Source organism: Dama dama, chromosome 8 (assembly GCF_033118175.1).
Source record: "Dama dama isolate Ldn47 chromosome 8, ASM3311817v1, whole genome shotgun sequence".
In the NCBI taxonomy this organism is placed as follows: domain Eukaryota; kingdom Metazoa; phylum Chordata; class Mammalia; order Artiodactyla; family Cervidae; genus Dama; species Dama dama.
The window spans coordinates 207,501-222,058 of NC_083688.1; the positions used below are offsets into that span (position 1 = coordinate 207,501).

The window sequence follows — 14,558 nt, forward strand, 5'->3', positions numbered from 1 at the left end:
TTTCACACTGACACCCCTGCTGGTCCTAGCACCCTAGTGCTGGCTGCCCTCTGGCTCTCAGTGCAATCCAGGAGCCCTCGGCAGGTATCAATCACCCATTCTCCCCGCCTCAAATCACTGCCCCGCCCACACGCCACACTGTCTGCTTTCTCTCTTGTGACAAAGGAAGAACTGTCCCCCCAAGTCCAAGCCCAGCCGCTCCACCGGGGCTCTGTGCTCTCTCTTTCCCGTGTTGTCTGTGTTTCTCTCCCCAGAGTCGGCCCATCGGTGTGGCTGTGATGCCTCTGGGCTCAGGCACTCTTGCCGGCATTGCCTCTCCTGTCTCCTGCCATGGGGTCCCCTCACCACTGGGCCGGGCCCAGCCCCTCCCGTCCTGACAACCCAAGCCTCTCCACCCTTGGAAGACCTTCTCCCGACTCCTGCTCCCTCCGCTCCTTGCTCACTCCTCTGCCCCCAACTTAGAGCTGTATCCAGCCTCTATTCCCCATCTTCTCCTGTTCTCCTGCACCGGTTCCAACCAGCCTTCCTTGAGACAGCTCTTGGCAAGTGGCCAGAAAGCTCAGAGTGACCCTCCGGCCCATCCTTGGCGGCCCCGCAGCAGGCACGAGGGTGCCCCCCTCTCCAGCCACACCCGCTCCTGACCCCCCACCTCCATGGCCGCTCCTCTTCCTCCTCCACCTCCTCCTCTGCTCAGCCCCAGAGCCAACCCACCGCTTGTCCCGGGCCCCTTCTCACCTCCCTTCTCCCCTCTCCCAGGAGGTCTCACCCCTGCAGCTGACACCCACATTTATGCCTCCAGCCCCGACTCTTTGCTGGAGCTCCTCACTGAATTTCCAGCTCCCGACCTGGTTGCCCACTAGGCATCTGAAGCAAACCAGGCAAAACGGACCTTGCGAACCAGAGTCCATCTTCCTTTCCTCCCTGTTTTAGAAGACGATGCAATGGTCCACCCACCAAAGAAACATCCAGGCACTTTCTCAGAGTCCTGCTTCCCCAACTCTTCCCACCAACCCCATCCAATCAACCAGCAAGTCCCCCTGGCCCTCTCTCTGACCTCCACTCCAGATTTAGCCCTCTCCATCAGCACTTCTGCTCCCGCTTTGCCCGGTGAGAGCCGTGAGAGCCTTCACCTTCTCCACCAGGAGCCTCCTCCCTCCCCTGCTGGGCCATCCACTCTGCACCAGCAGCACAGGGACATCAGGGCCCACTCAGGCTGTCTCCGTCTGCCCGGCTCCCTCCCTCCCGTCACCTTCAGGAACAGAGCCAGACGCAGCCCCGGCCTGGGGGCCGTCAGCCACCCGCACCCGCGCTCACTGTCCTCCAGCACTCCGCTCCGTGCTGCTCCTCAAATGGCCAGGCCTGCTCTTCGTCCTTGCTGCCCCTCTCCCCGCTGTGCCTGGAACACTCATTCCCCAGATCCTCCTGAACCTCATCATCCAGCGCTCAGTTCAAGAGAGGCTGTCCTGGCCACCTCCCTGCTTCCATGCCGGCCACCAGTCACCCCCCACAGTCATCACCCCAATATTTGTATTTATTTAAGTGTCCAGCCTCTCTCCCCACGAGTGTGAGCACCACGGGGGTGGAGGCCACGGCGGCCCTGCCTGGGGCTCTGCGTCCACAGCACCCGCACTTAGTGGGTGCTCTGTAAACACCTGGGGGGTGACGTCTACCTTTGTCACAGCATTCAGGACAAGATGCCTGGTACAAGTACTTACGTGTGGGCGGGCAGGGATCGGCCCGCCACTGACGAATTATCAGGGCCTACCACATACTAGGGTCACAGTCGTTGCTGAGGGACTGAACACCTTGAACCAAGCAACTAGAACTGCTGGACTGAATCCTTGCTCTAACTTAAAGAGGAATCCTCCAGTTCCCCAGGATAACAGGGAACACTTAACATTCATTCGATTAATGTGTGTACTTACTCTTCCATTCCCCGAAAGGTATTAGCTTAGCAACTACTATGTTCCACCCACTGTTCTGAGTACTAGGGACACAGTGGTGAAGCCTGGGCTTCCCCGGTGGCTCAGATGGTGAAGAATCTACCCGCAATGCGGGAGACCTGGGTTCAATCCTGAGGTCAGGAAGATCCCCTGGAGAAGGGAATGGCTACCCACTCCAGTATTCTTGCCTGGAGAATTCCATGGGCTGAGGAGCCTGGTGGGCTACAGTGCACGGGGTCACAAAGAATTGGACACAACTAAGAAACTAACACTTTTACTTTCTTTCACTGGTGGTCCAGTGGTTAAGACTCTGCGCTTCCACTGCAAGAGTTTGATCCCTGTCTGGGGAACTAAAATCCCATATGTTGTGCAGCATGATCCAAAAAAAAAAAAAGAGAGAGAGAGATGATTTCTCTGCCCTCGTGTAGCTGACATTCTAGTAAGTGAGACAGACTACTAACCCAGAACTCACAAGCTCGGAGAGCTGCTCAGAGCTGAGGTCTGGGTATCTAGAAAAGCCTGGTTACATGAAGAGCTATAGACTGATCATTCATTCATTCACCCATGCAGCCATTTATTCCTTCAGCCACTAAGCATTCATCTCCTGGATGTCTACACTGTGCAGGCAGCTGGGGACTGAAATGGGATCAGCTGTCCCTGCCCTCAGGGAGCTCACAGTTACACACAGGAAGCCCCCCAAAGGCCCTCACTCAAACCCAAGACTGAGCGGCGAGAATGGCAGCACCCGCAATCTGTAGCTCTCTACACCCTCCTGTCCCAGCGGGACGGCAGAGTCCTCACCTGACCTAGAGGGAGGGCTCTGTGGTCAGCCTGGCAGGTGAGGAAACCCAGGGCAGGTAGGGGTTCACAGCCCCAGGCACATGGCCCCGGGCAGTCAGGACCTGAGCCCTGCGGGTCTGATGCCGAGGCTCCTCAAGCACAGGAACTGTGATGATTTCCGGCGGGGTCTGGGGGCTGCACGGGAGCAGTGATGGGGCAGGTGGCCAGGAGGGGGTGTCTGGAGGTGGATGGTTTAGGTGGGCGCAGGGATGGTGGGGAGGGAGGAGGGAGGTGGGCGGGGCTCGCGCCAAGCTGCGGAGTCTGGAAGGAGCGGTCTGGGGCGATGACGGGAGGGGAGCCTCTGCAGGATGCTCGTCCCGGCCTCCACCGTCCTGCCCTGGGCATTGGCTCCCATCACCCTTTCCGGCTGGGGGCCACCTGGACAGAAGCAGATGAACCGATGGCGTGGACACAGACGGGGCTTCCTGGAGGAGGCGGAGGCCAGGGAGGGTCTGAGGCTGGAGGGGGGGGGGGCACCAGGCAACCCCAAGGGCAGGGCTGGGTGGAGACGAGTGGGCAGAACTGGAGACTCAGAGATGGGGGGTTACAAGGAGGGGAACTGGGCAGAGGAGGCTGTGGGCGCTCCACCCAGCCCCCCAGACCCCCGTGGACCCCCGTCTGCTTCTGTCGCCCACAGTCCCCATCCCTCAGGCTGGGCTTCCACCAGGCAACTCCTGATGCTCTTCTTAGACGGCTGCCCAAGGGAAACTGGGCTGAAACTAGCCGAGAAGCCATGCTGCTCCCAGCGGAGCAGGCCTGGCCCGTGACTGGAGGGGCAGGGCCCCAGCTACTGTATTTCGGGTGGGACACTCTGAGCTTCACTCTCATCCCAGAGTCCCAGGTGGGATCAGGCTGAGACCACCCCCTGCAGGACCACGGACATCCTCTCCTGGCTGCGTCTCCTCCACCCCGCTCTCTCCACTTCTGCAATGGTTTCCTCTGGAAGGTTCCCTTCACATTCCGGTCACACCCAAATCCCAGTTTCAGGGTCGGCTCCCAAGGAACTGCTCTGAAGACAGCTGGCTCAGGCTCTGGTGCCAGACTGTCCAGTTCAACTCCCGAGTCCGCCCTTCATTCCTCTGGGCCCTAAACAAGTGACTTCACCTCTCCTAGCCTCCACTTCCGTATCTGTAAAACAGGCAACTGAGGGAGAGGGTTCTCGTTCCTCGGGAATTGTCTACTTGGATCCAAAACTGAGACCCAGGAGGCTTGGAGGGCCCTACTTTTGAAGAAAGCCGCTCAGAGGGTGGACGTGGGGTTGGGGGAGAGGACGCCCTCTTCAAAGCGGCTGAAACCAGCTCTGCTGTCCCAGCCATCAACCCACTTTTGACTCGTTGTTCAGCCGCTCAGTCGTGTCTGACTCTCTGCGACCCCATGGATTACAGCACGCCAGGCTTCCCTGCCCTTCATTATCTCCCAGAGCTTGCTCAAACTCATGTCCATTGAGTTGGTGATGCCATCCAACCATCTCATCTGGTGTGCCGGCCGCTCTTTCCTCCATCTGGGACTCTCTCCCCCCAAACACGGTTCACGCCTCACTCTGCCCACATCTCTGCTCAGATGGTAAAACCTCAGTGAGGCCTCCCCCACCATCTCATTTAACAGGACACCCGCCCCTCTCTAGCCCCTCACCCTGTTTTACACCCATCACTCCACAAAGCATGTGTCTGTTTCCTTGTTCATGGTTTCCCCCTAGAACACGCACTCTGGGAGGGCTGGGACTCTGTCTGTTTAACTTGCCACAATGGCCCTAGCACCTGCCCAGGGCCTGGCACGTTCAGTTCAGTTCAGTCACTCAGTCGTGTCCGACTCTTTGCAACCCCCATGAACCGCAGCACGCCAGGCCTGCCTGTCCATCACTAACTCCTAGAGTCCACCCAAACCCATGTCCATTGAGTTGGTGATGCCATCCAACCATCTCATCCTCTGTCGTCCCCTTCTCCTCCTGCCCTCAATCTTTCCCAGCATCAGGGTCTTTTCAAATGAGTCAGCTCTTCGCATCAGGTAGCCAAAGTATTGGAGCTTCAACGTCAAAATCAGTCCTTCCAATGAACACCCAGGACTGATCTCCTTTAGGATGGACTGGTTGGATCTCCTCGCAGTCCAAAGGACTCTCAAGAGTCTTCTCCAAAACCACTGTTCAAAAGCATCAATTCTTCAGTGCTCAGCCCTCTTCATAGTTCAACTCTCACATCCATACGTGACCACTGGAAAAACCATAGCCTTGACCAGATGGACCTTTGTTGGCAAAGTAATGTCTCTGCTTTTTAATATGCTATCTAGGTTGGGTCATAACTTTCCTTCCAAGGAGTAAGTGTCTTTTAACTTTATGGCTGCAATCACCATCTGCAGTGATTCTGGAGCCCCAAAAAATAAAGTCAGCCACTGTTTCCACTGTTACCCCATCTATCTGCCATGAAGTGATGGGACCGAATGCCATGATCTTAGTTTTCTGAATGTTGAGCTTTAAGCCAACTTTTTCATTCTCCTCTTTCACTTTCATCAAGAGTCTCTTTAGTTCTTCACTTTCTACCATAAGGGTGGTGTCATCTGCATGTCTGAAGTTACTGATATTTCTCCTGGGAATCTTAATTCCAGCTTGTGCTTCCTCCAGCCCAGCGTTTCTCATGATGTACTCTGCATATAAGTTAAATAAGCAGGGTGACAATATACAGCCTTGATGTACTCCTTTTCCTATTTGGAACCAGTCTGTTGCTCCATGTCCAATTATAACTGTTGCTTCCTGACCTGCATACAGATTTCTCGGGAGGCAGGTGAGGTGGTCTGGTATTCCCATCTCTTTCAGAATTTACCACAGTTTATTGTGATCCACACAGTCGAAGGCTTTTGCATAGTCAATAAAGCAGAAATAGATGTTTTTCTGGAACTCTCTTGCTTTTTCGATGATCCAGCGGATGTTGGCAATTTGATCTCTGGTTCCTCTGCCTTTTCCAAAACCAGTTTGAACATCTGGAAGTTCACAGATCATGTATTGCTGAAGCCTGGCTTGGAGAATTTTATGCATTACTTTACTAGCATGAGAGATAAGTGCAATTGTGCGGTAGTTTGAGTATTCTTTGGCATTGCCTTTCTTTGGGATTGGAATGAAAACTGGCCTTTTCCAGTCCTGTGGCCACTGCTGAGTTTTCCAAATTTGCTGGCATATTGAGTGCAGCACTTTCACAACATCATCTTTCAGGATTTGAAATAGCTCAACTGGAATTCCATCACCTCCACTAGCTTTGTTCATAGTGATGCTTCCTAAGGCCCACTTGACTTCACATTCCAGCAAGTCTGGCACATAGTAGGTGCTCGTTAAATATTTGATGTAAGAACGAAGGAATGAACATTTGGGTGCCAACTACATAGAGGAGTCACCAGTGAGCCAGGGGTAGCCAAGGGAGACTGTTAGAGCTCCAGATAGATACAAATACAAAATGGTCTCTGCCCCATTTTTTCTCAAGTTTTTTGTGCTGAACTCCAGCATGCCACAGGAGAATGGGACCCAAAGGAGAGAGAGGCCAGCAGAGCAAAGAGCAGACCATGACCTTTGGGTGTGGCCAGCTGAGCGCTGAAGAATTGATGCTTTCCAACTGTGCTGTTGGAGAAGACTCTTGAGGGTCCCTTGGACTGCAAGGAGATCAAACCAGTCAATCCTAAAGGATATCAACCTTGAACATTCACTGGAAGGACTCATGCTGAAGCTGAAACTCCAGTTCTTTGGCCACCTGATGCAAAGAGCCGACTCACTGGAAAAGACCCTGATGCTGGGAAAGACTGAAGGCAGGAGGAGAAGGTGACGACAGAGGATGAGATGATTGGATGGCATCACCGACTCAATGGACATGAGTTTGAGCAAACTATGGGAGATAGTGAAGGACAGGGAGGCCTGGCGTTCTGCAGTCCATGGGGTCGCAAAGAGTCGGATACAACTTAGCAACGGAACAACAACAAGCCTCAGCCACGGGGGATGAGGGGAGGGTCAGATGGGATGGGAGAGGAAAGCTGTCATTCAAACTGGATGGACTAGACTTGTGTCCTAAAGAGGTGAGAGGGTTCTGTGATCTGCCCGAAGGGTGTTCTGGGCCGGCAGGTCGGGGCAGTTCAGTGAGACTGTTTGCGGCAGGGACTGGAGAAAAGGGAAGTGGGGTCAGGTTAAGCTGCAGCCCTTGGATCCAGAGCTCAGCGATCCGGGAACTAGGAGCAGTGAGGGCAGTGCAGGACCGTGAGGGCGGAACGGGGTGCACCCGGAGCGTGCAATGCACTGTGCTCCTTACCCTCAGCTCTGGCCGCATGACCCTGGGCAAATCCTGCCCCTCACTGGGCTTCAGGCTGTCCAGGGTACAGAGGCCACACTCCAGGCCCTTCAGAGTTGATGTTCAAACCAGGCGGGGGGCGAGGGGAAAACCTTCAGTGGGTCAAGCAAGCAATTTCCTAGATTGTATTTTAAAAGAATGAAACAGAATGGGGTAGAACAGAAAATATGAGAACCCACTGTACAATCAGTTTAAGTCTTATTTCATGAAGCCTCTTTTGAATTGGAAAGACACCCATGTGTGCACAGTAAGAATTTTCCATGTGTATGTCCTGGGTTATGATACAAGATACATTTATTCTTACGGGTCCAGTCAAAAAAGTTTGAAAGTTGCCCTCTGAGGGTTCCCGCACCCACGAGCCGGAGCCTCCAAGGTGCAGGCCAGGTGATGCTGGCTACCGGCTGCCCCAGGAACTCCCGAGGGTGCAGGCTCCCTCCAGGCCCCCACCTGTCACCGGAAGCTATTCGGAAACTGCAGCCACAGAGCAGGAATGAGGGGAGCGGGCAGGTGACGCTGAAGCCTGGAGGAGGTGGGACTCAGACAAGGCCATTTGTCGACGTGGTGCAGACCTGGACTCCTGCTCCCAGCCCCCCTCCCAGCTTTCCTGCCCCCCAGCTCAGGAGAGGTGCAGATGCTTCTGCCAAAGCCGCCTTCTCCCCCTGAGGACTCTGGCCCTGTGATGTCATAGGCTGGTTGCCATGGAGATGTCAGTAATGAACCCTCCCCGGGTGAAATCACAGGCTTCACCCAGCTGGGACCAGCGGCCACATCACCACAGGCAACTGGAAAAACACAACGTTTCATGCGGGTGGGGGCTGGGGGACAGCCTGCGGAGACCCCCAGCCTACGCTCCTGGAGGTGCCTTCCTCCCCTACGGGAGCTGTGGGGCACCTGCTCTTTCCCAGTCCACAGCCCACTCCCCTGAACCCAGGGTCTGAGGTCCCTTCTCTGACTGCCCCTCCACCACAGGCCGGGCACAGAACAAGCCCAGGTCGCCGTGGCAGCATGGGGGGGGCCTCCAGACCCTGAAGGGGGGTGCCGTCCTCTCCTTCCCTCCCCCCACCCCCTGCTTCCACCAGAACTGCTCAGTGCACCCAGGATGCTCCCTGCCATCCCATGCCGGCTCCTCACTCGCGTCCAGCCACCCAGGCAGCTGCTCCCGATCTTCCACCCTCTTGTGGAAAAGTTCCCACACTGCTCCTCTCCACTCGTGCCTGAGGTGAGGCCGCCATGTAACCCCCCGGAGTCCGCTCTCTGCCTTCCAGCCCCTGAGCTGACCCTTGGCGGCCCGTGCCCCCAGCCATCAGTCAATGCCTGCCATCTGCCCCATGGCCTGGGGGGGACGCGGGTCCCAGGCTTCACCCTGCTCCCTCTCAGCGGCCCAGAGACGGTGAGGCTCCTCTCGAAAACACACAGGATCTGAGATGCAGCCAAAGCCCAAAGCCTCTCATGACACCCCCCCGGACCGTCTTGGGCCTCCCCCAAGCATCTCGGGGCCCCTGGGCTGAGTGCACGGGGTGGACCACGGCCATGGCCGGCTGCCAGGCTCCAGCCCTGCCCTGGAGACAACACAGTGGGCACGGCCTTCCCCCCACGGGCCTGCCCTGGGCACGAATCCCAGCCCTCACTCCCTGGGCTGGTGCGCCTGTGCGACAAGAGCCCAACTTCTCTGAACACCCTGATCTAGCCTCTCCTCCTCCAGGCAGCCTGCCTAGATCAGCCTCAGCTGCATTAGGCCGTTACCTTACCAGCAGCCCTACTGGGCATGGTCTAGCGTACAGTGATTTGCTTTCACTGTTGACTGACCACCTCCTCTGCTAGGCCTTGCCATCCATTATCTCCCATTTTATCTTAACAACAACTCTGCAGGGAATTCCCTGATGGTCCAGAGGTTAGGACTCAGTGCTTCCACTGCTGGGGGCCCAGGTTCAATCCCTGGTCAGAGAACTAAGATCCTGCAAGCCAGGTGGCCAAAAGACAGAGACAGAGAGAGAAACAACAGCTCTGCAAATTAGGCACTACTATGCCCATTTTGACTTCCCTGGTGGCTCAGATGGTAAAGCGTCTGCCTACAATGTGGGAGACCTGCGTTCAGTCCCTGGGTCAGGAATATCTCCTGGAGGAGGGCATAGCAACCCACTCCAGTATTCTTGCCTGGAAAATCCCACGGACAGAGGAGTCAGGTGGGCTACAGTCCATGGGGTCGCAAAGAGTCAGACATGACTGACCTACTTCACTCACTCACTCACACCCATTTTACACATGGGGAAAGTGAGGCTCAAAGAGGTTAAGGTCACCTACTCGTAAGTGGCAGAAATGAGGCTCAAACCTGGGCCAGTCTGAGACTCCAGAGCTTGTGCTCTGACCGCTGACCAGTGTTGATCTCCTGAGAAGGTCCTCAGGCCGTTTTTCCAAGCGTGTGTGTCCTGCCTCCCCCACGAGACAAAACTGCAAGGACAGGGCGGTGTCTCCCGGCTCAGACTGCGAGCTTCTAAAGGACACGGCCCCATCCCCGCTTCCTCAGTCTCCCCACGGTGCCCAGAGGGATTCTGCTCATGGGCTCTGCTGGGCCATGGTGAGATGGGCCTGGGGGTGCTGGGGATGGGGGGTCATAGTCAGGGGTCAGAGCACTGGGGGTGGGGGGAGGGGGGGGTCACAGTCAGGGGTCAGAGCACTGGGGGTGCTGGGGATGGGGAGTCACAGTCGGGGGGGATGGAGGGGTCACAGTCAAGGGTCAGAGCACTAGGGGTGCTGGGGGTGGGGGGTCACAGTCGGGGGGATGGAGGGGTCACAGTCAAGGGTCAGAGCACTAGGGGTGCTGGGGATGAGGGGTCACAGTCGGGGGGATGGAGGGGTCACAGTCAAGGGTCAGAGCACTGGGGGTGCTGGGGAGGGGGGTCACAGTCAGGGGGGATGGAGGGGTCACAGTCAAGGGTCAGAGCACTAGGGGTGCTGGGGATGAGGGGTCACAGTCGGGGGGATGGAGGGGTCACAGTCAAGGGTCAGAGCACTGGGGGTGCTGGGGGTGGGGGGTCACAGTCAAGGGGGATGGAGGGGTCACAGTCAAGGGTCAGAGCACTGGGGGTGCTGGGGGTGGGGGGTCACAGTCAAGGGGGATGGAGGGGTCACAGTCAAGGGTCAGAGCACTAGGGGTGCTGGGGATGAGGGGTCACAGTCGGGGGGATGGAGGGGTCACAGTCAAGGGTCAGAGCACTAGGGGTGCTGGGGATGAGGGGTCACAGTCGGGGGGATGGAGGGGTCACAGTCAAGGGTCAGAGCACTGGGGGTGCTGGGGGTGGGGGGTCACAGTCAAGGGTCAGAGCACTGGGGGTGGGGGGATGGGGGGGTCACAGTCAGGGGTCAGAGCACTGGGGGTGCTGGGGAGGGGGGTCACAGTCAGGGGGGATGGAGGGGTCACAGTCAGGGGTCAGAGTGCTGGGCATGCTGGGGGTGCTCTGGGCAGCCCTCTTAGAGCTTGCAGCCCCTCCCAGGCATCATCAGGTGCTTGACCCTCCAGAAGGAACTCCTCAGTCTCACAACTCATAGCTCCCAGGCACTGGATCCAGGGTGGGGCCAGGAGGGTGACGGGTGGTCTGGAGGAGTGGGCTGAGGCAGGAAGGGGCAGGCAGAGAGTTTCAGCCCCAGGGGCAGGAGATGGGCATGGAGAGACCTGGAGCTGCAGAGACGCGGGCAGACAGATTGCTCTGTACAGACTGTCACCGCGGGTGGCAGCAAAGCCAAACCAAATGCTAACACTGGCGTTTTTCCAGAGAGCTGAATGTCTCAAGCACGGGCCACATGCTCGTACCCCTCTCTAAGTGGGGACACGAGAAAGCAAAAGGCAGGGGTTCTATGCTCAGGCTCCAAGATCATGCAGTCCTGGACTCAAATCCTGCCTCTTGGATCCTGCCTGTGTGACCTCAGCCAAGACCCTTGCCATCTCTGAGCCCTATGCCCCCCTTTTAGGGTTGAATGGGGTCTAACAAGGTCAGGAGAGTGATGCCTCAGTCAGCTCAGGATAAGCACTCAAGACAACACAAAACGGCTCTGAGGAAAGGCGTTTGGTGCCTCCATCTGGGCCCAGTCACTTTCCCCAAATCCTCAGCTCCTCACATGTGTCTTTTCCTACAAGGCAGGATGGTGCTCAAAGCCCCTGTAGCTTCCCCTTTCCCAGCCAAGAGGGTCTGGATTAGCTGTCTGCACAGAAGCATAGTAATAAAAATTAAAAACCAAAGTGACAGCTAACACTTAGCGGGATTGCCACATGCAAGGTAGTGGTCTGAGTGCTTTACATGAATTAAGTCACTTAATCCCCTCCCAGTGTCCCTGGTGGCTCAGCTGGTAAAGAACCCGCCTGTAATGCAGGAGGCCTGGGCTCGATCCCTGAGTTGGGAAGATCCCCTGGAGAAAGGATTGGCAACCCACTCCAGTATTCGTGCCTGGAGAACTCCATGGACAGAAGAGCCTGGCGGGCTACAGTCCATGGAGTCACAAAGAGTTGGACATGACTGAGCGACTATCACTTTCAGTACCCCTAAGACATCCATGGCAGTATTATTCCCATTTTAGAGATGAGAACACCGAGATATATACACAAGGTTAAGTAACTCGCTGAGGTCTCAGAGCAGGCTGGCCGGCTCCAAAGTCACACTCCTACCCTCTCAGGCCTGGCTTGAGGGAGCTAACTGCTGCCCAGGGCTGGGTGGGGTGGCTGTCTCACATGCAGCCTGAAACCTGGGGTTTGGCTGGGGAGTTCCAGCCACGTGCGGGCTCTGGGATGGGCATGGGCAGCAGCAGGATGCAGTCTCTGGCCTGGCTTCAGGCTGCTGAGTTGGGCATGTGGAGTACAGGGCTGTTGTTAGCAATTGATGCAGGTGTGGAGACTCCCAGGGCTTCCCAGGTGGCGCCAGCGGTAAAGAACCCGCCTACCAATGCAGAAGACGTTAAGAGACATGGATTCAATTCCTGGGTCGGGAAGATCCCCTGGAGGAGGGCATGGCAACTCAGTCCAGTGTGCCTGCCTGGAGAATCCCGTGGACAGAGGAGCCTGGAGGACTACAGCCCGTAGGGTTGCACAGAGTCAGACACGACGGAGCAGCTTAGTACATAGAGACTCAGAGGCTCTTGGAAGCCTCGGGCTGGAGAGGAGCAGGCAGGCCAGCCCTGGGTCCCATGGCTGGCTGTGTGGTACAGAGGACAAGGGCACAGGTTCCGAAGCCGGCATAACTGCGGTCAAGCCTCGCTTCTGCTCTTTCTTAACCATGCAGCCCCAGACTCTGTTTCCCTGTCTGTGAAATGCGGGCTGTGCAGTGCAGACCCCAGCCTGGCGAGTTGTGCCTGGAATGTGCCCACCAGCAGCTGGTGAGCCACACGCACTCTGGGAGGAGCAGGGACAGCTAGAGGGGCAGGTGGCCTCCACTCAGGGGTTCAGACCCCCAGAACCAAGTGGGCTCACCCGCTCTGTGCCTCTCTGTGCCTGCAGGCATGTTGGCACTGGGAGTGGGCAGACCCCCTCAGGAGGGCACAAGGTCAGAATACACAACGAGGAGCCCGAGCCTCTGCAGGAAGGGTGGAGGCCTCAGGGTGACCTCACACAGAGGGCATGGCAGAGGGTCCCAGCACCAGGTACGGGGGCGTCAGAGGACCCGAGCCCCTGCCCCGGTCCTGACAGCAGCACCCTGGTGTATGGCTCACGGGCAAGTGCCCCTGGGGCTGGACCTCCGGCGGCTGGCACAGGACAATCGAGTGTGCGGGAGAGTCACAGGAAAGGGAATACCAGGACCCCAACACCAGGAGCCTGCCCAGACTTCCGGGTTTCTGGAGGCATACCAAGGGCCTGCTGGTTCTGAAGAAAATTGAGTCCTCTCTACTCTTAACAGTGCCTTCCCCTCTGGCCCAGCTGGAGGCCTCAGGGCAGACGCTGTGCTGGGCTCATCGCCTCTGGGCGCCCAGCATGTACACAGTGGCTGGCACACATAAGTGTCAGGCTGACATCAGTTTAATGAATGAATAAATGCAAGAGCCTCACACAGCCCAACCCCCACCCACGATTCCCACCCTCCTGAGACATCCAGAGCCACTTGCCTCCGGAACCCCCAGGTGGCCTGGTGAGCAGAGCCCTCAGGCACCAGAGGACCGGGAGGGGCGGCGCCCTTTCCCCCCTTCTCCCGGGGCAGGTCCCCTGGAGCTGGCCCAGCCCCTTCCCAAGACCTGGTGACCCCTCCACACCTAAGAGCTGGGATGCCAGGTGAGGCGGCAGCCCCCCAAGGCCATGCCTGGGATCAGTGGGTTTGGCTTCACACCGCAGAGAGGGAGCCAGGGTCTGTGCCTCCTCACCGGAGCCCAGCTGCTCCCGCTGTGGGGTGAAGTGACCCTGCACAGCCTCCAACATCTGCCCACCCCTTCCCTGCCCCCACACCGCGCCCCCAGGGCGGCTCCCGGGGGCTCCCTGGTTCCTCCCGGGGGACAGCCAGGGGTCAGGCACCAGCGGGCAGCAGCAGACAGCCGGGCGGAGACACAGGCCGCGGCTTCCTAGGGGCCCGGCCGTCTGTCCCCGCCTGTCCCCGCCTGTCCGCTGACCGGGCTGGGGTGGGGTGAGGCGCCTGCAGGAGTCGGGGCAGGGGGGGGTGGGCGGGGTGGGGGAGGGGGTCTTCTTTAGACCCTCTTCATCCCCTTAACCCCTGCCGCGGGTGGGTTCAGGCACTCTGAAGACAGGGAGCGGGGTACGCGGACAGCGGTGGGCCCTGTGTCTCAGGGGGCGTGGGAACGGGGGTCGGCTTGTGCCTCGAGTGCCCCGAGTCCCTCCGGAGAGGCCCGGGCGCGCAGACGCTCCGTGTCCCCCGCCCCAGGCAGGGATGTGCGGCCGCCGCCGGGAAGGGAGCAACCCCGCTTCCGCCGCCTGGTGGGGTGTGGATGCAGGCGGGGCACCGTGTCCCCCCCAGGCGCCGGTGGGGTGCGGCCGCCCGCAAGGGCGCGTGGTTCCCCCCACCCCCACCCAGGCTCCTCGAGCGGTCGAGGGACTGCGCGCGACCCCGGCGCGGGCCCCCGTCCCCCCGGCACGGCCAGGGCCCCCTCACCTCGCGACACGCAGGAGCCCATCACGGGGCCGCGGGGCCGGGCCGCCGGGCGCTCATGTCTCCGCTGGCGCGGCGGGGCCCACGCGCGGCGCCGACGCGGACGAGCGGGAAGGGGTCGCGCCCGCAGCTCCCGCCGCTGCCCGGGAGTCTGGATCGCGCCGCCCGCTCGCCTGGCGCCGCCCCGCCGCGGTCAGCGCGGGCGGGGCCCGCACCGGTGGCCCGCGCACCTGTGGCCGCGGCGGGGGCGGCGCTGAGCGCGGAGGCGGAGCGGGAGGTCGGATCCCGGGCCCTCGGGCCGCCAGGGCGCGGGGTGAAGGGCAGGGACGGGCGGCGGGGGCGGGGAGGCTCCAGCATCCTGCAGCGGAGCGGCGCGCAGGGTGGGC

At 58.9% G+C, this 14,558-nt stretch overlaps 1 protein-coding gene and 1 non-coding gene across 2 annotated transcripts in view; one reads left to right on the plus strand and one right to left on the minus strand.

Annotated features, from left to right (window-relative positions):
- The window catches only part of FAM131C (family with sequence similarity 131 member C), a 23,868-nt gene extending 9,616 nt beyond the window's left edge, over positions 1-14,252 (minus strand). The window contains exon 1 of the mRNA XM_061147806.1: positions 14,176-14,252. Within this exon, the coding sequence (XP_061003789.1) occupies positions 14,176-14,197 (22 nt within the window). The 5' untranslated portion in view covers positions 14,198-14,252. The remainder of the gene's footprint in view (positions 1-14,175) is intronic.
- Positions 8,974-9,046, plus strand: TRNAG-UCC (transfer RNA glycine (anticodon UCC)). The gene has a single exon. It is a non-coding gene; the product is annotated as a tRNA-Gly (tRNA).
- Positions 14,253-14,558: the final 306 nt, after the last annotated feature.